General features: G+C 35.8%; 1 protein-coding gene across 1 annotated transcript in view; it reads left to right on the forward strand.

The window, feature by feature from the left end:
• Nucleotides 1-22,356, forward strand: part of Dock4 (dedicator of cytokinesis 4) — a 421,543-nt gene that overhangs the window by 185,359 nt on the left and 213,828 nt on the right. The window contains exons 3-7 of the mRNA XM_013024050.1: nucleotides 2,031-2,071; nucleotides 4,008-4,063; nucleotides 8,455-8,551; nucleotides 14,561-14,709; nucleotides 19,718-19,802. Coding sequence (XP_012879504.1) covers nucleotides 2,031-2,071; nucleotides 4,008-4,063; nucleotides 8,455-8,551; nucleotides 14,561-14,709; nucleotides 19,718-19,802 — 428 coding nt within the window. The remainder of the gene's footprint in view (nucleotides 1-2,030; nucleotides 2,072-4,007; nucleotides 4,064-8,454; nucleotides 8,552-14,560; nucleotides 14,710-19,717; nucleotides 19,803-22,356) is intronic.

Here is a 22,356-nt window from a genome sequence, read left to right on the forward strand (position 1 = left end):
TTCCTTCCTTCCTTCCTTCCTTCCTTCCTTCCTTCCTTCCTTCCTTTCTTGCTTTCCTTTCTTTTGTTGGTGGGGCTTGAAGTCTGGATCTGGGCGCTGTCCCTCAGATCTTCAACTCAAGGCTAGCACTCTACCACTTGAGCCACAGCACCACTTCCATTTATGTGGTACTGAGGAATCAAACCCAGGGCCTCATGCATGCGAGGCAGGAACTCTACCACTGAGCCACCTTCCCAGCCCATAAACATGTTCCTTTCACATACAGTATTGGCTTATGGAAAAGCAACATGTGGTTTTTTTAAGCTAACGTTTTTCTAGTAGTATTTGCTTACTGTCACCATAAGACAATTTGGACACCAATTGAAGATACTATATTTGTGAGAGTTCATGACTTTTTGCCAAACTAGAAGACTTTTCTTATATTCTCAAACATCCATCAGATGCTAGACATAGGAAAAATCAGAGATCCAGCTCAGACTTTTGTGCTTGAAATTGGCCAACCCCATATCTCAAGGAGGGTTCTTTGCTTAAACCAGTTCCTCCCCTAGTCTGAGAAAAAAAAATAATTTGCACTAAAATTATTCAATGAATATGTAATAGTAGAAACTATTATGTGACCCTGTATGATTATCACTGACTTATGTATCAAGTAATTCATTAATGATGCTAAAGATATTCTCAGATGTTTTCATTTCTCTGCTGTGAAACATACTTAGATTCTAGCAAAGATATCCCAAATGAAATGACCACCTTTATTTTCTGTTAACAAATAACCATATTTTAGAGTGTAATGATTGCATCCAAAATTATCCATTTTCCTCCTAGAAGGCTTTCCTTACTAAGAATTTATACTGTGGTAATGTTTGTATTATAAATCCATACATTGAGTTATGTTTCCCTAAGAGAACTCCTTACTTTAGGTAGTCTAGCATTAAGTGTTGGTAAGATGTGCATATTTATTCTATATACTATCATTGAGATATTTAAAACGATAGTATGAGTTTCTATGTTGTTACCTGATGCATTTTGTTAATTGCTGCTTTGTATTCAGATAAATATAATATGTATTTTAAGCTTACATGTTAGAATGGACTGCATATCTAATGGGAAGTGTTTAATAATTGAAAATCTTTCTTATGTGATGTGACATTTGGGTAGTTATCTAAAGATTTTGATTTGTGTTAGAATAAATATTTGCAAATGGATGCATTTCTTGGATATGTCCTTATAAGTATCTATTAAACCTTGAGATAGAGATTCTGATTTTCAATTGTTTTCTTTCTTCAGGCTGATATAAAAACTGTTTGAGGTCTGTTTTTTAGGATTGTATGTCCTTTTAAGAAAAGTATTATGAGGAATGAAAACACAAAGTCAAAGTTCAAATATTTGGCTTGAAAAATCCAATTAATCAGAATTGCAATTTGACAAAACATTTATTTCATAGCAATGTAATTTCTCACCAATAAGAAATGTGGTGTCTACAGTTTAAAAAATATAATCTAAGTATAATATTTTAAATGGGACCATGTATTAATAATGTATATTATTATGTGTGTCTCACCTTGTTTAAATGATATAACAATGTATTTTTCTTAATTATAGTACTATAAAATCAATTCAGAGTTGTTCTGAGCTAACTAGTAGGCATTCTCAAAAATAAATCTTATGATGGGCTCAGGTGATTAGACTTAGTGCAGATGAAGGTGCACTAGATAATTTTGTTAGTAACAGCACTTGACTTACTCTTCTTATGATATAAAATTGGTTCTCATTCAAAGTAGTGGGCTTAAGAATGTTAAATTCACTCCATGACTACTGGTTAGATATTATTAGGTAGTAAAGTCTGTGCTTTCTACTTAGAAAAAATTGGGAATACATTAAATCTTTTAACCTGATTCCAACAGCTGCCAAATTTATTCATAGAATATTTACATATAGGGTAAAATTCCATCAGCAAAGAACTGATTAATTTGTTATTTTTAGTGTTTACAATATTTTATTAAATTATGGTCATGCTTATTTCTTTACAGGCTGGTACAGAGGATTTGCCTTAAAAAACCCCAATGTCAAGGTAAAAACAACTATTTCTAACAGTAATTAAAGGATTTTACTAAAAGATCAATATTTAAATTGAATTACTATACAATTAAAATTACAGTTGGGACTCATTTGATATGAAAAACGATAATACAAATTTTCATAATTTTGGAAATTCCTTTGAACTTGGATTATACTTAAGATATGCTCCTCAAATGATCATCTTTTTATAGCTCTTGAAAATTGAGCTAAGACTTTAATAAGCTCATTATATATAAACAAAATCTTTTTGAAGTGCTAGTTTCATAGAGAACTAAATTAAAATTCAGACAAGGGAAATATATATTCCAAAAGAAATGCTGCATAGAGGTGTTTAATTTTCATTTTTTGTGTTATCATTTGTAAAATATGAAATGAGTTTTTTGTACTGGCACATTGCCAGTTCAAAAACTGAGAAAACCAGATTATAAAATTGCTTATCTGTCTTACTATTCCAGACAGATACTAAGATTCATTATCCTTTCTGTATTTATATAATCCCTCCAAAATTACAGTAAGAAGTAATATGGCTTTTGTTTTATCATTCATTGAGACAGTTTGTGATCTTGACACTAATCCTACCTTGTTCTCATCTTCCCAGCTTTCATCCATCCTTTCCACAATCTCTAGTAACTGACATAAGTTTTTATTTTATCTTTACTTAAATTTTAGATAACAAATTATGTCATTTCTCATTCTGAAATACAATGAAGATATTTAAACTTTTGCATAGCTTTTTGCTTAAATAGAGCATTTGCTGGATCATCTAAATGTGTTTAATTACTTCATTTCATTACTTTAGATCAGTCTAAAGCCTGAGGGGCAAAAGAGTATATAAATTTAAATTTTAATATATTATTCCTCATTTAAAGTTATTTTGGACATCTACAAGGCACATGCACATATAACTTTATTATTTCATTATTCATCTAGGGCATGTTTGGGAAAATTATTGTGATATCTCCATTATTTTAGTCATATCTAGCAAACCTTCAATAGTAATTTATTAGTTATAATTATAGTATTTGTTAAACTTATTTTATTAAGGTTAAGTTAAATTTTGCAGAAGAAATCATGTTTAAAAAGGTCTATTTACCTATTCCCTTCCGTTGAGTATAAAGAATTTGCTTTTTAAATTTTATTTTATACACAGTTCCACAGTGGTGATAACATACATACAAATAACATTTGTTTTCATAAATATTTAATGGAGTTTGTCATTTGATACTACATCAGAAATTCTTCAGAAGATATGGGCATTTAATGGATGATAAATTGGTTGTTCATTTTTTTGTTGTTCTTTCTTCGATTTCCCATTTTGAACAAAGGAACAATTTCCTTGCAGTTTCCTTACATGAAAAGGTTTAAGCTTGCATGGCTTCTTTTGTTTAGTTTTTCTTCCATCAGAATGGCAGTCTCGTGATTAATTGCTGCTGTTTTGTCATCAAAGATCTTCCCAGAATGTATCATGCAGATATTGTCTCCAAATTAGCATTAAGGTTTTTAATGTATATTTTAAAATAGAATCATGAGTGTTTGAAGGAGAAGAAAATGAATAAAACAACCAAAAGAGAAACCAAGGAAACATATTAAAGCTACAATATATTTTTTAAATCTTACTATGATGTAATTTTTATGTAGAATGCAGATTTTTATTTTCTGATTTATTAAGAACATATTTGTTGAGTGAGATTTAAATTTTTCAGTTATACTTACTTTGGATAATCTCTAGATTTGTGAAGAATTTCATAGTAGAAAACAAAGGATGAATATAAGCCACAATAAATTTTAATCTGTAGAAAGTGGAGATGTTTTCCACTGTTTCTTTTCTTGTGTATGAACTGTGTGTTACACACACTATTTATAAGCCCACCTGCCTTAAGACACAGTTAGAACATAATCTTTGTGTTTTTTTTCTTTTTTCCTTCCAGGGTATATTTCCTTCCAGCTATGTTCACTTGAAAAATGCCTGTGTGAAGAATAAAGGGTAAGAAATGAGTTTTATTAATAGTTGGAGGATTTTTAACAGAACTATTACTTATTTTGGAATTTGAAAAGCTTAGTAATTGTGTTGAAAAATGAACTGTAGAAGATAACACCATTGTCTGTGTTATTTATAAAGAAACACTGACTAATATAGTTGGGAGGGAATTAAGAAGCTGTCTGTGTGTTCTGAACTGCTGCAGAATATAAGCCATTACTGTCTCTCATTGTCTACACATCATAGAACTAGCTTCATCTGAAACAGAAAAAGTTGGTTCTTTTTGAACTCCTGCCCTTTAGAGAAGCATACCAGGAAGACTCATAAGATGCTGGGGTGTTTTTTTTGGGGGGGCAGTGTTTGTTTGCCAGTCCTGGGGCTTGAACTCAGGGCCTGGGTGCTGTCCATGAGCCTCTTTGTGTTCAAGATTAGCACTGTACCACTTGAACCACAGTTCCACTTTTTGGAGTGGTTTATTGGAGATAAGAGTCTCATGGACTTTCTTGCCTGGGCAAGATCTCAGATCTCAGCCTCCTTGAGTGGCTAGGAGGCCAGGCATGAGCCATCAGCACCAAAACCCAGGTATTTCCTCGATTCCCACTGATTTTAAGCCAAGTTTGTCTTCTTTAAATGAGCAGAATACTATGTCCTCCTATGACCATTTTAGAAGTCATAATTCTGCCTTAGAGAATATCATATCTGTGCTATGTAGTTGAATTTAGCTGGCTGATCACCTAGGATTTCCAGTCCATTGGCCAAATGGTTGGAAGCCGCTGTCAAGATAATACCCTTCAAGTAAAATATTGCAAGATAAAACAAAAGAACATTCTTATTGATACACTTAACATAAGCTGACAGATATTATAATGTCATAAAAACTCTTAGCCGGGCACTGGTGGCTCATGCCTGTAATCCTAGCTACTGAGGAGGCTGAGATCTGAGGATTGTGGTTCAAAGCCAGCCTGGGCAGAAAACTCTATGAGACTCTTATCTTCAATAAACCACTAGAAAACCAAAAGTGGAGCTGAAGCTCAAGTGGTAGAGTGCTCGCCTTGAGCTGAAGAGCACAGGGACAGCGCTCAAGCCCAGAGTTCAAGTCTCACGACTGACAGAAAAATAGATAGATAGATAGATAGATAGATAGATAGATAGATAGATAGATAGATAGATAGATAGATAGATAGATAGATAGATAGATCGATAGATAGATCGATAGATAGATAGATCGATAGATAGATCGATAGATAGATCGATCGATCTCTTACCGGATGATTGTGTAACATTCATTTTATGGCTAAAAAAATACAGGGTCAGCCATGTAGAAACCATACTTTTCCTCAGAAACAATAAAAAGTAATTTTTATTTGAACTCTGAAAGTATAACAAATAATATCTACAAATCGGAGTTTTACCAAAAATGTTTAAAGGATGCTTTCAAATATAATTCTTACATGTGTATTAAATTTTAGTTGAACAAAAAACTTCTGCACTTGGATGAGAGTCTGTTGTGTGATTCATTTTATGAATGGAAGTTAAAATTATATGTCATTTACACTATCTTAAATGTGTCATTTATTTAGACAATATTAGTAATAGTAGTGGTGATTTTTAAATAGTTGACTAAGTATAATTCTGTTACCTATATTTACCATAGCTTCTAGTTTTAATAAATGTTGTCCTTCAGAAATGCAGTGCAGCTATTGGCCATCAGAAGTGTAAGTAGAGTGTTGATTTTTTTTAAAGTTATCCCAGGGTAGTTGTAGCACCACCCAAGCCCCCTCTATTAAGTCAGAAACATTTCTGATCTTTCTATTCTAGAAGTCTGGATTTGGCAATGTGAAAACTCCAGGGACTACCAAATAGTGGTCACCTGGGCAAGCCCCTATAACTTCTCCTTTAAGTTCAACCCTTGCCTACTTCAAGTCTGTGAAATGTGCCACCCAACTACCTATTGTACACCCTAGCAGAGAATAGAGAGATGCTTATACCAGCAAAGATAGTGTTAGGTATAATTCTATATAGTTGAAGTCTACTCCTCAAAGTGAAGTAGAATGGGATATAATGTTAAACTAGTTGCTTCTGGTTTTGGTTTTGATTTTACTTTAATGTTGTTTTATTTATGTTTTTCTAATTTATTTTATGGACAAAGTACTGATATGTACCTTGTCCTCTTCCATATGTCACAAGACAGTTTAAATGTTTGTAAAGAAATCTCAAAATCTGGTTACCTATATTTAAGATTTGCTCATGGGTTCTCTGCCTACATAATGGGCATTGTGCAGCAGAAGTGCTTAACTACAGAACAAACTTTTGTTGTAATGGGTTCAGATCCATCATTCTAGGGTTATTATTGGAAGAGAACTTTGCTCTGAGAACATTTCAGGACATGTATTGCCAGGTGATTGTTTTCCCAGAGAGAAGATTCTGATTTTTTATTATGCGACCTGTCTTAACAGGACTTGCAACCTGATATCCCAGTAGGATGAAATTCCTTTAGTCTATCCTAGAATATCTGAGCAAAATAGAATTTTAGGGAAGCCATTTATAAGCGACTATTTGAACATTGGTGTTAGTGTTTGTATAGTAAGTAATAACTGACTAGCCTAAAGTAACAGTTTTGTACTTCCCACCATACATTTTGGACAACCCTTGTATAAACATATTGAATTATTTTATGGTCTTTCCTGGGTCTTTAAAGTAAGGTAAGACTGCTGGTATACTTAAATTATCATCTTCAAACCTTGAAGCCACTTATATATTATTTAATTTTTGGTGAGGTCACATCACTTTCTAAATAAGATAACTGGTTTTCCTAGAAATTCATTGTTCCCTCCTTGGCCTTGTATAGGATCATTTACAAATTTCCATGGCAAATATTCATCATTTAAATTGCAACAGCACTATTAGAATAACGGGGGTGGTAGAGTATCTCTTTTATCAAGCACAGCAGCCCTGAGTTCAAACTTACTATGTGCAAAAAAGAAAAAGAACGGTTAATAGCAATAGTTACTTCAGAAACAAAATAAGTGTGATATCAGTGGAAAATGTCATATGTACACTCATGAAAAGGTTCAATAGCTGTCACAGTTCAAATATTACTGTTGACTTTTTCTCCTAGGTGTAATCTTAGTTTTACATTTTTCCGCTGTGTTTAAGCTCTAGAAAGAAAGGGGGAAATATTCACAGGATGGTATTTTTAAAGTAGTTTGAAATGAGCTAGACTTCCATTGGGGAAGGAACCAAGGCAAGATTTTCATTTCCATCCTTCCCTTAAGAAGATTTTCCAAAAGACAATTATACGCACTTTAGACATAACATCAAAAAGGAACTACAGAGCAGTTATTAGCCTCATGCTAAGAAGTAATTTCCCTTGATCACTGGAGACAACGTGGTTCAGTGTCTAATAGGCTGTTACCTTTTACATATTAGATGATGTCCTTGAGAAAATATATTAAAATAGAGAAAACAATCACCATCAAAACAGCTAGTAGCATTCATTAGAAATAAATTCATGATAATAGCCATGTAACCACTTCCTTCTTCACAAAGAGTGGGAAGGTGGCAGTAAGGATTTGGAAAAAAAAGAACATAGTGAAGATGAGGCAAAGGAGAATAATTACATGCCAGTGCATAAAATGGCAAATTAAAGTGTCCTTCCCACCCCCGTCTTTTTATGTTTCTTTTAAATGAAGACATATATATATATATATATATATATATATATATATATATATATATATATATTCTCTAAGTACAATTTCTGGCTTTGAGAAAAGAAATGGTAATGCTGTATTATCCTAATCACAGGGAAAAAGGGTTTGAAATGAATATTTGATGTCTTAAGCGTCTATATACTATGCAGCATGATAACATTGCTAATAGTAGCAATTATTTTTCTCATCACTGTTCTAAATAATAAAAATGAAAGGTTACTGAGTGGAAGTACTCAGTGTGTCGGTGTTTTGCTTTTTCTAACACTGATTTAGTTGTATGTTCACAACCATTACATCCTTTTACTCCTTTGAATCCTGTGTTCATAGCACTTAGAAGGCAAAAGTCAAGTCATAGTTTATGTAGCCTGATGACCACATGCTATAGATGAAAACTTTTGGATGAAGAAAGTTAAGAGTTTCTATCTTGGAGTCAAACTGTCATCATTAGAGTGGAACTCCCTTGTAGTTCTATCTCTACTGCACTGCTTTATCACCTATACATTTGTCGCATTCACTGGTAGTCAGATCCTGGTTACTATCTGCAGGACCCACAATAACTGGATATCTTTCTTTCCTAGAATAGACCCACAATAACTGAATATCTTTCTTTCCTAGTATATCTTTTAGAGCTCTTGAATTGTTTATGGTAATTAGATATGTACATTTTCTTTTTTAATTTCACAGACAATTTGAAATGGTTATTCCCACTGAAGACTCGGTTATCACAGAAATGACATCAACATTAAGAGACTGGGGAACCATGTGGAAACAACTTTATGTGGTAAGTAGCTTTTAATGGCATGATTTTCTGGCTAGAGAATTGGCGTAAGAAATAGCTGTGGAGTTACTGCTTCATTTCTTGGCAATACTGACTTTCAAACTCAAGCCTTCATGCGTGCTAGGATGATGCTCTTACTATTTGAGCCAGGTTCCCAGCCCAAGAAATATGCAGAACAGGAGTCAACAGAAATTAATATTTGAGCTCCTGTAAGTCACTGGAACTCCTTGGTGAATCAAGGATATGGATCCTAACAAGATAGTTTTATGATAATCTCTACATCCACTAAGTGTGGGTTTCAAACATTGTTTTTCAATACTACAGGAATACAAAATATTTTCTTCTGATACCTAAACAAACAAAACTCTTTAATGTGGATCTAGTGTAGGACTTTGGAATATTTTAATTTTCAAGGACAAATAAACTTTCTCCTTTCTCCTCCTGGTAGTTATTAGGGTGTTAAATCAGTGCCTCAAACTTACTAGGCCCACATTCTACCACTTGAGTCACATCCCAGACTTTTTCACTTTTGTTAACTTTTTTGAATAGGGTCTTAATTTTTATAGGGCTTTTCTGGACTATGCCTTTCCTCTTGGCTCCCATCTTGCTGAATGTTTAAGTGGGTTTGCCTCAAACTTTGATCCTTCTGATTTTAGTCTTCTAAATAGCTAAGATTACAGGTGTGAGCTATCATGTAATATAATTTTAATGTTAATGGTGGCATTATTTTGTAGTATTTTAATTCTGTAGATAATTCAAGTAAATGACAACTTCATTGCCAGAAGCAGTGAGAATCTTCAGTAAACTGAACAAAGAAAATTTTTTGAAAAAAGATTTTGGAGGTATCTTTGTGTGTGTACTTATTCACTAATTATAATTTATGACTTTACTGAGTATAAATAATATGATTATTTACTTATAATAACATGACTTTATTGAACATTAACACAAATCCTACAGAAGTACACTATATACTTCATCTCCTTATAGCCACTCAATGAAACTGCAGAATAATATATTTAAGTACACTGTATTTTTCATATATATATATATATATGAAGATTCATTTATAACTCACACGCAGTAAGAGGAAACAGCAAAAATGAAATAGAACAATTATACCAGGGGAAAAATTATTTAAAGCCTATGAATTGTTTATAGAATTATTTTCATTTCATGTTTTCAGACCTCTCAGTTGATTGGAAAAGTGAAATCTTAGGAAAGAAAACCTCAGAAAATGGAGAGGGACTACTGTAGTGAGAGAGTGGTCAAGCGGGGATTCTGGTTTAAATCTTCTGTTCTCCCTCCCAACCTCTATGTACATAAAAGTTGATTAGTAATGATGTTTTTGAGAAAGATAAATGTAATTCCTTCTTTTATTTTCAAAGAAATTTATAGAACAACTTAATCACTTGAAGGAGTATGTTCAAATTACAAAGATGTGTTTATCCTGACAAATTTGAAGAAGGCTTCCAAAGAAAAAAATCCCAAGTTACTGAGGCATGTTGGCATAGGATGACAGTTTATATTATCTGTTACATCTTAAGTGCAATAGGAGATTTCATTTGGAAGTCCCTCATGCAAATCCTTTGGTGTTGGTGTGCTCTATCTATATCCTTTTGGAGCTGGTCCCTTGAGGACCCACAGGGGAATCCAGAAGACAATCTTAGACTTTCCATGAATTGCTCATCAAAGAGAAAGTGAACACCCAAGTCTAGATTACTGACGTACAGAACTTTATGCTGTGCTGTTGCCATGGGAATGTGTATCTCTCTTTTAAATATTTAAAAAAAATTGTATCAGAATGAATATAAAGCCAGGCGCTGGTGGTCTTCGTAGCTACTCAGGAGGCTGAGACATGAGGCTCGTAGTTCAAAATTAACCTGGGCAGGAAAGTCCATGAGACTCTTACCTCCAATTAACCACCACAAAACTGGAAGTGGTGTGGTGGCTCAAAGTGGTAGAGCACTACTAGCCTTGAGCACAAAGCTCAGGGACCAACCCCAGGCCCTGAATTCAGTCCCCATGACCAACCTCTCACCCCCCCACCAAAAGCCAAAAGAATATAAAACCCAAGTGTTAGTTAATATAAATTACCATTATATATGACATTAACATGAAAAAGGAAACTATTGGAAATGTTTTGACCATTAGTCCCAAGGACCCAGCATAAAAGAGTTATAATGATAGAATGTTTTCCATTAGTTGAGGTGGAACAACTAAGCTTCTCCTTTAATGCAGCAACTAGTAAGGGAGCAAAGTTGAATTTCTTTTTGATTCTATCTTATCTAACTATTTTTATCTGCTTTTCGTGTTGGAAGCTTCTATTTTAGGGAACAGACTTGGTTAGATTGAAAATGGATGTGTTTTACACTCTAGAAGTAATCTCTCCTCCTAGTGTCCTGAGTAATAGGAGAGATTGAGAGGGAGGGAGAGGGGGGGAGGAAATGAAGAAGGAGGGAAAGAGAATTACTTAACAGTCCCCCTGGATATTGAGATGGAATTCAGTTATAATGAGGCACAAATAACAAGTTGTAACCCAGAGATACCTGAGTTTGCCTGGGAATGAGGCTGACTTGGCCTTCTTGAATCTTTTGTTTTCTCTCTTCCTTCAGTACAAAAGTATTTTGTGCCAAATGTTTTGTTCAGGTTCACCACACTAGAGTGTATTTAAGTTTGAAAGTACCTTGCTTCTACAATGAAAGATGTCTGATAAGGGTAATAATTCTTTATAAATTGTAGACAGTGTATGAAGTAATATATGTCAGACATTTAGCAAAAAAGTACATGGTAGATGCTGGAGAAATACTGGTTACTCTTTAAGATAACATTGGCAAGGGCCTAAGTAATTCTCTTTAAAATATCTCTTAAACTATCAGAAATATAGCCACAAAAAGCAGAGGAGGGATATAGTAGTAATCTTTTACCATGTACTTTGGTTCAGGCCCTGAGCTGTTTTATATCTCTCTTCCCTGGGACTCTGCCAGGAAATTTTTATTCTCAAGTCTTATCAGAGATGATTTATCCAGAGTTCCACTCTGAGTGGTGAAACTTGCCTCTAAATCTATGTTTGCTGCTGTTGAAAAACCTGTGTTGTTTTCATTTTAAGGCAAAACAAAACTTACTCATGCCCTAAAACAGGAAATTTACAATTAACTTTTTGCTACCTTGCTGATACATGACACGCACTTCTAGATGTTTTTTGTTTTTTTTTGTTTTGTTTTGTTTTTTGTTTTTGTTTTGCCAGTCATGGGGCCTGAACTCTGGGCCTGAACACTGTCCCTTAACTCTTCAGCTCAAGGCTAGTGCTCTACCACTTGAGCCACAGCACCACTTCTGGCTTTTTCTGCTTATGTGGTACTGAGGAATTGAACCCAGGGCTTCATGCACGCAAGGCAAGCATTCTACCACTGAGCCACCTTCCCAGCCCTCTAGATGTTGTTTTATTCCAAATGTTTAAAATTATGATGTTTTTAAATTTAGCACTAAATCAAAAGCTTTCTGAATATCCTCCATAACTATCCAATTTCTCAAATCTAATTTTCACAAACTATTGTTTTGTGACTAGAAGTCCAATCAGATTGCCTGAAATCTTAAAATAGCAGAGTAAGTTTGATGGCCAAACTGTAGTGTACCAATAGTCCTTCTACTTCTGAATTTTGTCCCTTAAAAGAGGAAGCTGACCAACTAGTTTGCATTTTTCTAAAAGATCTTGCTTCCTTCCTTTCCATCTCTATAGTCTTTTACCACTAAGCATGACTCATAACGCAGTCAAAACTGTTCCACTAAACAACTGCAGAATACTTCCTCTCAGGCAGGCATGTGTCCTTCTCACTGAAGTAGTCAGTTCAAAATGGTGTCACCTCTCTCCTTTGCCACATGAGATCTGATATCTTTTTATAATTTCTATATAATTAGTAATCAGTGTTAGTAATCTCAAATGTTTCTTAGTCTTTGTTGCTTTAAAAAAAATTACTAACAGAAACTACCCCTTGAGTTCCACAAGAAACAGTACCTGTAAAGCAAGGTATTCCTCCATTCACTTTCCATGTTGGACGGGGCTAGAAAAGACAGTCACAGCCACTGTGCTTGGCTGCTTACTGCCATGTGGAGGTCACAGGCACTGAGAAGTTAATTAGAGGAGTATTGTGTTACATTGCCTTGTAACTGCTTATATGGGAGTGTAGAACATGAGTAAATAGCAAGAAATAATAGACAGGCTCAATAAAGTGCTTTAGGAATCAAGAGGAGAACAAGATTATTTATGTCTCAGAGCATGAAGGACAGCATTCTCAAGAATGCTTCATGTACCTCTACCAAATTTGTCTGACCTGCACAATGATATGAAAAGTTCTGAAGGCAATGGGGATTGGCAAGGCAGAAAACACTCATTTTTAAAAAATAAAAATTATGAGCCAGCGGCCAGTGGCTCACACCTGTAATCCTAGCTACTCTGGAGGCTGAGATCTGAGGATCACGGTTCAAAGCCAGCGGGGGCAGGAATGTCTGTGAGACTCTTATCTCCAATAAACCACCAGAAAACTGGAAGTGGTGTGTGGCTCAAGTGGTAGAATGCTTGCCATGAGCCTAAGAGCTCAGGGCCAGCACCTAGGCCCAGAGTTCAAGATCAATGACCAACAAAAATAAATACATATGAAACAATTTACTGTCTTTTCTCATCACACATAAAAGGTATTTGTTTGTTTGTTTCTCTTTAGCTTGTAGCCCTAGTGTAGCTGTATGGTAGAATAGCCTTAGTCTTTTGTGTCATAGTCTAATATTAATTTTTATAGAAAATAAAGGCATAACATCTAGTGAAGAAAGGGCTAGGTATTTATATAAGATTTACCCTAGTGCCTTCAGCGTATGAGACACACTTTAGTTTCAGTAAAACAAAAACAATAGTATTTGGGTGTTGTTGGAGGTTGGGTTCAGTTGGTTGCTACCCAGTGAGCAAAGTATCAGGTTCCAAATTCAACTCCTGGTCCAGGCCAAAAAAATAAAAAGTACCAAGAAAAGTCAAAGAATACACAGTATTTATGATGGAGTTCATTAGACACCAACCTAACTTACAACAGTACTATACAGCTAGGGTGTGATATTCTGGGATTTTAAATAAAATGGCTCCTTCATCCTCATAGTGCTGTGATACCCATTTTTCAGAGGAGAAAAGCAGAAGGAGTTTAACAGAGTGACAAGTAATTTAGCCAGAAATGAAAAAATTGGAATTTAAGTCAAGGTCTTTGGGCTGAAAGTTGTTGCTATCTTCAGGTTTGTTATCACTGATCCATAAAACAACCTTGCAGGGTGCACAGAAGACAAAAGTCACATTCAAAATTCATGAAATAAGGAAGTGGCACATTTACGCCTTATTTGCACTAAGCCAATGAGTGTAATGAATTTTATAAGAGATCATCTCGAATCTGTGTAGTTGTTTAAAAAATAAGAAAACACCATTTTTTCCCAAAGGTATCAATATTGAGTAGATAATGGCAATTTAAATGACTTGCCCTTCTATCATTTAATCAATCTGAGAGCCTCTGTGCCCATCTTCTGAGGGGAGATCTAAATGAACAGCAAGGCCATCATACAAAAAATACTTAGACATTTTCCATGTCCTTGCCTTTAGCTGCATGTTGCTGTGATTCAGAAAAGTAAAAACAGAAAGTGTGTGAAAATGACCAGGTAAGATCTCAGACAGAGTGGAAGTTAGTCTGAGCTTTGAGGGATAGGAGAAATTGGATAGAGCCAAAGAAAGGAGCTTGAAGTGGAAATCAAGGTAATGTATATCAAGCACAGAGATTGGACTAATCCTAGATATGGAGGTGAAGAGTATCTGTCCTGGAATTTTAGACAAGAGAGGTACATTGTGAACCTGGAGGAGGAAAAGAGGGAAGACACCAAGCAGCAAATGCATCCAGGGTCTCCAGGATTTCCCCCCTTTACTTTACTCTTTGGTTCCACAACTCAGCATGAGGACTGAGTACCAGATGTTCATGTGTTCATTTTTAGAGAAACGAAGGCGATCTCTTCCACCGGCTGTGGCATATCATGAATGAAATCCTGGATCTGCGGCGGCAGGTGCTTGTTGGCCATCTTACCCACGACCGGATGAAGGATGTGAAGCGCCATATTACTGCCCGCCTTGACTGGGGGAATGAGTGAGTACAGACTTTTACATGGTGGTGCTCTCTAGTGGGGGAACACAACCGTGCTGACACAGATTTTAGCCAGCATGTGGTATACCAATCACACAGGGTTTTCCATTCTTCCCTTTTCAGGAGCTTTGTGTGAACTGTCACTGTTGGGAGTCAAGATATATACTATCAGTCTGGTGTGGGCACTGAGACACTGCTGTCTAGTGTCTGTGTGGTATGATACTCACAGAGAATGGAATGTTCATTGGGATTACCTCCATATGGATGTGTCTGAAATGGGTCTGACTTAGGCCTAATGTCTGGCATAAGCTTATGTATATGCTTTTAATATCTACCTCCTCCATGTCATGGTGAAGGTCACCAGTGTAATACAGAGGGAGAGAGTGCTACAAAGTCTTTATGACACAGGCAGCACTGGGACCTTTTAATCATTACTGTGATGGGTCCTCTGCAAGCTATGTAGAAGAGACCCATCCCAGCCACTTAGAGGAGCTACTTTGGGAACTCAATAAACGTTGTTCTTCAGGGAGATTTCCTTTTAAATAAACGTTATTAAAAATAACAGCCAAGCACTTAAGTAGTAAATCTAATCACTGAAAACTAAGACCAAAGCTAAAATACTAATTGAATATTAATGTAGGAGTAAGAAATGAAAATGAGCCAACTTTGCATACAATCTTTGTGTACAGTCTTAGGGTTACATAAAACCCAAGTTTAAGGCTGGGAAATATTCCTTAGTATCCCCCAAATCCATATTTACTATTTGACTTTCAAAGTATCTTAGAGCAAGGGGGGGGGGAGTGTAAGGGACTCAGTCAGAAAAGGAGAAAATAGCAGGAAGTGAACCATAGATCAACTGGCATCTGACTGAGGATGAAAAAAATCCCCAATATTTAAAGGTCGAATTCTGCTTCCTGTAGCTATACCAAGTCACTTTATCAGAAGGCAGGTTTGAGACTTGCCAGAGTGTTAAATACTGTAGGTATGAAAACATGTATCTACTAACATACTTTAAATTTCCCTCTCGCCTAAAGTACTTCGATATCTTCTTGAACTCCCTAATTTTTTTAATCTTTTTCTAGACAATGACTAGGTTTACTTATTTCTAGATGATTCTTGGTGTGAGCAATAAAGCAAGTGCAGATGTGGAGTGTAAGCTAAAGCATTGCATTAAGACTGCTATTTTTTCTAAAGACCAAAAAAAAAAAATCTTGAGACCTTCATTGAACTGAAAATGTATTGTCTTTTTTGCTTATTCTCCATTTCAATGTTATATTCATAGTAGTAAATAAAGCATGAACTTATTTTCCCTTCCATTTTAATATTTGCATAAATTCAAAGGGCATCATGGAACTCTATGAGTAACAGAAATGTTTACAGTTAGTTTAGTTGTGCTGAGGTTCTCAGATGAGAAGACCTCTTTTGCAGAGTTCAGAATGGGACAATGAAGGTTTCAGGAATGCTGTCAAAAAGAGTGAACTGAATTTCAGGGCCTGCTCCAAGATAATGTGATTGAAAACACATAGTGTCTCCTGGCAGATTAGACTTGCAACCATTGGGTTAGACTTTTCTTGTTATGTGTGATGTAGTCACCATGGGAGAGGTTAACTCCTTGGGATACTGGAGCATGACCCTAGGCTGCCTAGCTGTTGCATGACTTTAGATGTTGCATGACTCCATTTTTTACTTATATGACATGTCACTTTACTTTGATCAGTTCTATGGCTAACTTATGGTAAGTTGGCAAAACATTGATATGAGAAAATCAACGGTATAGTTTGAAATCAACCCCAAATTTATGAATTTTTCTGAACCTTTTTTGTTTTCCTTGAACTTCATTGAACAATTATTTTAAAATAACTTAAAGAATAGAGATTACATACCTATTTCTTTAAGAATAAATTTATTTCCTTATTGATTTGTGCTCAGTGAAAAGCCAACAAAGATAATTTCTTTGGCTATTAGATTAAATCACATTACACTGCAGAATTATTTGTCAGAACATAAATCTTTGGATGAATAGGAATTAGGTGTGATCAGTCTCAAGTTGTATATCAGACTGTTAAAGAGAGTTCCTCAGGATGTGGGACGCATGGAGAAGGAGGAGATAACCTATCTTGTTGATAATGAAGTCAGCAAAAGAAGCCTTCTCACTTGAGATCCTTAAGTAGAATTAAAGCAGTGGTGCCTATTTCTTTTGCCCATATAGTCTTACAATTTTGTTTGAATTTCTGCTGAGATCATATGGGAGGGAGGCAGAATCAGTCCGACCTTTCTTCCTGATTTCAGAATAGTTTAGTCATTTAGTGCTCACTTTTTCCTTCTAGCTCCTGTCTTCACATATCCTGTGTGGTGGTTTTCCATTTTTTTTCTCTCCTTGCCTTGTCTTATTTCTTCATATTTTTTGTACTGCACTGCTCCAGTTATATTCTGTCTACTAAGAAACCACAAACCATGTCTGGTTTATCCTAAGCTTATACTATAAGGCATTAACAAAAATCAAATAGAAACAGATTTTCTTACTCAACTGGGACTCCAGTATCCATGGAAAACCTGAAAAACTGCAGGCCTATGGAAAAAAAAAACACTGCACAGTGCTAGATCTCAGGATCTAGCAGGATGGTTCTGGAGTTCATATCTTTTCTAGAATCTCTACTATTTATCTTTACCCATGCTGCAATGATCTTGCTCACCTGCCCTTCACATGTTTTTTTTTTCCAAGCTCAAATTCACAAAGAATGGATCCAATTAGCAGTTAATACCTATTAGTCCTTTGTGAGCTAAACATTGTAATTGCCAGGTGCTTATAAACTGCTGGCTGGTCGTGGCTAGTCTGTGGATGACTTGTTGTAGGTCAGGTGCCATCAAGAAGAAAAGAGGCTCAGATGAGTGTCTCATCTGCCCCTGTATCACCCAGAGAAAAAAAATAAGTAGAAGAGTTTCTCATAGAAACAGCTTTGGAAAAGGCAGGCACTCTGATTCCCATATGATTATACCTTCTCTTTCCTTTGTTGGATAATCTTTCAGCAACAATGTAGTCCCAGTGTCAAACGATATTGTAGACTGTAATGCAGTGATTCTGTCTTGAAAGGAGACTGAGAACAGGAAACCAGGAACAGCTTTTAACAGCATCCCTAGTGAAATATAGCAAGGAAGGCATGGATATTTTAAACTAAATAGCTGTTCTTACCCAAAGTTCATCCACAAGAATGGGTATGTGATTTCTTTGAGTTTCTCAATGAATAATATAATTTAGAAAAATTGAGAAAGTATTTTAGTAGCAGAAAGACAGCACCTACTCTCAAATGACAGTCTTCTAATTTAAGAGCAAATATTTTTCCGTGTAGCTGAGCAGTACTTGGGTTGAAGTAGGTACTGAATTAATAAATTTTATTTGTTAAACTTTGAGATTTTTTGAAGAGTGCATAGAGTTTCAGGATTCTTTTATTTTCTTCTTAATACAAAAGTAAGAAGCCTATAGTTCTATAATTGGAAGTTAAAAGCCAAAGGCTTCTGTATTAGAGAGAATGATGGTGTGAAAGTGATGCAGAATAAATTCTCAGATAAGTACTCACTAAACCTGGAATGTAGTAATTGAGGGAATTCTGGCAAGCAGATGGTATGTTGGCCTTGATCTACAGGGCATTATGAAGGTAGGCCAAAGCCATAGAGATGGTGTCTGATCATTATGGAAATGAACAGTATGACATTTGTATCAGTGTTGCATTGTAGATGCTCTGGAGAGGGTTTATGTTACCAAAGTCAGGAGAGAGGAACTGGTCAGAACACAGTTATAATGTTGCAACTCACCGCCTGCCCCTCAGCCTGCCACTACCTGGAGCAAGACAGTAAAGGAGATCCCTGAGGTTTGGGGGACCAGGGGACCAGACCAGTAGCCTTCCTCTGGCTTCAGATCCCAAGGTTCCAGCCATCAAGGTTTTTATTGATCTTGTATAGGGAAGCATGTACAGTATATATGTAAGTATAAACTTCAACTTGTGACGGTATTTTGTATACAAGTGGTGCATGCCCTCCTTATTCTGGGAAAGAGAGCTAAATAGTAAACAGCTTACAATTTGCAAAAACCTGAGGCACCCACAGGCACCCACATAGTTTAGGGTGGAGTTAACCCACACCCAGGGTAGAAATCAGAATTTTTGTTAAGTCATAACTGACTATCCAGGAAACTCTCAGTGTTCTGTGAGTACATTGGGAGAAGGCATTCCAAACTCCCAATCCTTTCAGGGTCTCACAACTTGGTTTTTTGGGCTCTCACATTGTATGCACTTTCCTCTGTCCCTGCTAAGACATAGCAACTCAATTACCATCCTTGGTACCTCTGAGATTGAATGTAACTTTGTCATGGAAAGCCATGTATTAGTGACAATGACACATGACACAAGAAAGTAAACCATTTTGTCATTCTAGATCTAGAACTGTGCTTGCTATTTCTGTTCCTTGCCTTCCTTGGCTTTTTCCTTTTATTATATCTCAGAACTTGCCTTGAATGGACACTATACACTAGTCTGTAGGGATTCACATTAGAAATGTAGTAACTCTGTGTGTAGCTAACTATGTTAGTATTAGGGCAATTCCTAAAGGCTAAACATGCCTCTTCTTCACCTCAGTTTCCAGAACCAGATTGATTCTAGCTCTTGTTTCCTCGTTACTTACACAGGAAAGAAGAATTTTTCTGACGATAATCTGTGGGGTATTGAAGGCTCTTCATTGCATAGTACCAGGGCTTCCAGTGGTGGGAGAATCTGCTGATTAAGGACATGACCACATCACCTTTTGATTTTCTTAGATTTGTCATCTTCTATTTCTCTCTTAAGCTCAATATCCTGCTTTGTAACTTACCTCAATTGCAGAAACCAGGCATACTACATAAAACTATGAGTGAAAGAAGCATGGAGGTTGCTATCTCTAGTTTCAGGTCAATGTAGTAAGGACAATTATGACAATGTATTTCACACAGGTGACTTTTCTTCCTCTGTAATTTGTTTTCTAGACAACTGGGACTGGACCTGGTGCCGAGGAAAGAGTATGCAATGGTGGATCCCGAGGACATCAGCATTACTGAGCTATACCGACTGGTAGGTACAGAAAACATTGGCTCGCAGCCTCGTTTGCTAATTTTGTGGTTTCCATGGCACTCTTCATTTTTGCTTGATAGTGTCAGAACAGAATGCTCCAAGTTTAATTTGAAAAGAGTAAAGAGACTTGAAAGCTGAGGTGACCATGCCCCGAGTACCATACTGGGACATTTTCTTCATCTCACAATGATGCTATTCTCCACAGAGCCCTCTACTCACAGGCATTAAGAAATAAAATCAGCTTTAAGTTCTTTTGAAAATCTTTGCACTTTCTACCTTGTCTAGTGAGATACTCACAAGAAAGTCACACCTACTTACCTGTTGTGTTTCCAGACAGTGCTTTAAGTAATGGTGCCAGTGCTTTAAGTAATGGTGCCAGCCATTGTTCACCAATTTATTAGCCCTCCTCCCTTCCCCTGTTATTGTTATATACACAGACTACCAGGAGGATCTTTCTTCTCTTTGGCCTTCATGGCTACGCTTGCTCGTCTCCCAAACTCAGTCCATTTCTAAGGGCTGAAGCCCATTGATAAGCATAAAATAATTGATCAGATGACTTATCCAGGCATGAGTTGTAATTTATGAGGTTTTTGTTTTGTTTTTTGTTTTTGCCTTTTTTTTTTTCGCTTAGCATCCAGGTTCCTCAACCCTGAGATATAATATGGCTTGGTTTTTAATCTTGTATTTACAAATGCTTAGGTATAAAATGTACCTGATTTCTTAATATTAACGAAGCTCTCTTAAATACTAAATTAGAGGAGATGGTTGGGAAAGGCTTTCAAAAACTATCACCTTAAGCATGATCTTTACTTTGATTTCATTACTACTATATTGTACCACAATAGTCCTGAATAGACCTGAGAGGAATGCCTAACAAAAAGAGATCTTTTTTAAAAAATCTTGCTTCTTTTAGGGTAGCTCTCCAAGCGAATGTACTTTTCTGAGAAATGGGGTACTCTTAACTTGAAGATTATATGTGAAAAATGCAGAAGCCCATTGAGATTGTGCCTGATTTGAACTGTCAGATACAGTTACTGTCACTTTCTGTCTTTTACTTTTCAACCATCTGTTCAGATGATCTCTATTCTTTCAGGTAGAATACATTCAGCTTTTGCAGCAGATTCCTTTACTGACCACAGAACTACTTTTTGATAGCTATGCCTTAATGACACCTGTGCTAATAAGGCAGGGTGTTTGGCCCATCTGAAGGAGACAAAATTAATCGGAAAGAGATAAGGGTAAAAGGAAGGAACAAGATAAGAATATTGTAAGCTACGGTCATCACTACTCTGAGCATATAAATAAACTTTTTATATGTCATTTGTCAGTCAGATCTACTAGTGTCCTATCTTTGTTCATGTGGTCCATGTTTTCCTACTTCTAAAAATCTCTTAATTTTCATCTTCTTCAGATCGCACACTGTCATCTCTTCCTTTGTTGTGCTCAGAATAATCTCATCCAGTGCTTTATACTGAATAAGAATCTCATTGTTTTCTAGGCCATTATGGTAATATGAGTGGGCCCTGGATTGTAGCTACAGAAAACTGGATTTGTGCTCTGTGATCTTGAGTTTATCATTTCTACTCCCTGAGCCTCAGTTTCTTCATTTACTAAATGAAGAAATATTTTTTCATGTTTTATTAAATAAGAATGCATATAGAGTGTCTTCCCTTGACAGATATTTGCAAAACACTTAAATGTTCACTCCAATTTTCATTCCTTTCTCATTTTTATTTCATATGCATTAGAGAGGCAACATGTCAAGGATAATTGATATGCTAAATTTTTAGTTTAGATTTGGCTGTTCTAAATGAAATGAATAATAGAAGGTGACATGTGACTGAAAGTTAATTTAGGTATAGAAGCAGGAAGTTCTAAGTTAGTTTATAGCTTGTGAAAAAGGACACAGGCTCTTTACATGTTTCTGTCTTCACATGAATTGTATAACCTCCACCATCAAGTACAATATAGCTGCAAGAGTTGTAGGACAAGGTTTTCTCTCACTGAGTGAGCTTTTATGAGCCTTCCTGAAAATTCTTTGCAGTACTCACATTTACATATCATTGGCAGACTATAGTCATACCTGAGGATGTCAAATATTTGATGAAGAACTAAGTGAATCTTACTTTCCCTAGTTCAGTTGTCTGTGTTTGTGACTTTGTCTATTCTTTTCCTTTATCATGTATTTTTTTATATCTTTAAATATTCCAATTTATTGGTGGTGGCTGTCTAGAGTAAAGTGATGGTAAGATTTGGGATCTCATGTAAATTGATTAGTCATGTATGCCTCGGTGAGAAGGTCGAATTGTATTTTAGTATTTTTAGCTCTGGATTCTCCGCCAAAGTCTTCATTTTGTAGATGAGAAAAAAAAATACCATGATTTTGCATGGAAATTTATTTTCTCCTCAGTAGTAATTGCATTTTGCTGTTTACAAAGCAAAGACAATAGCCTAAGGAACACCCAGTGTTTAAAAGGACATGTTCTCTTCTTTGAGACAGCTTCTTTTTGAAGTTCCTGTTTGTTTCCTGGCTAGCAGTCATCAGGCCCTTTGT

This window comes from Dipodomys ordii, unplaced genomic scaffold (assembly GCF_000151885.1).
Source record: "Dipodomys ordii isolate 6190 unplaced genomic scaffold, Dord_2.0 Scaffold72, whole genome shotgun sequence".
NCBI classification, from domain to species: Eukaryota; Metazoa; Chordata; class Mammalia; order Rodentia; family Heteromyidae; genus Dipodomys; species Dipodomys ordii.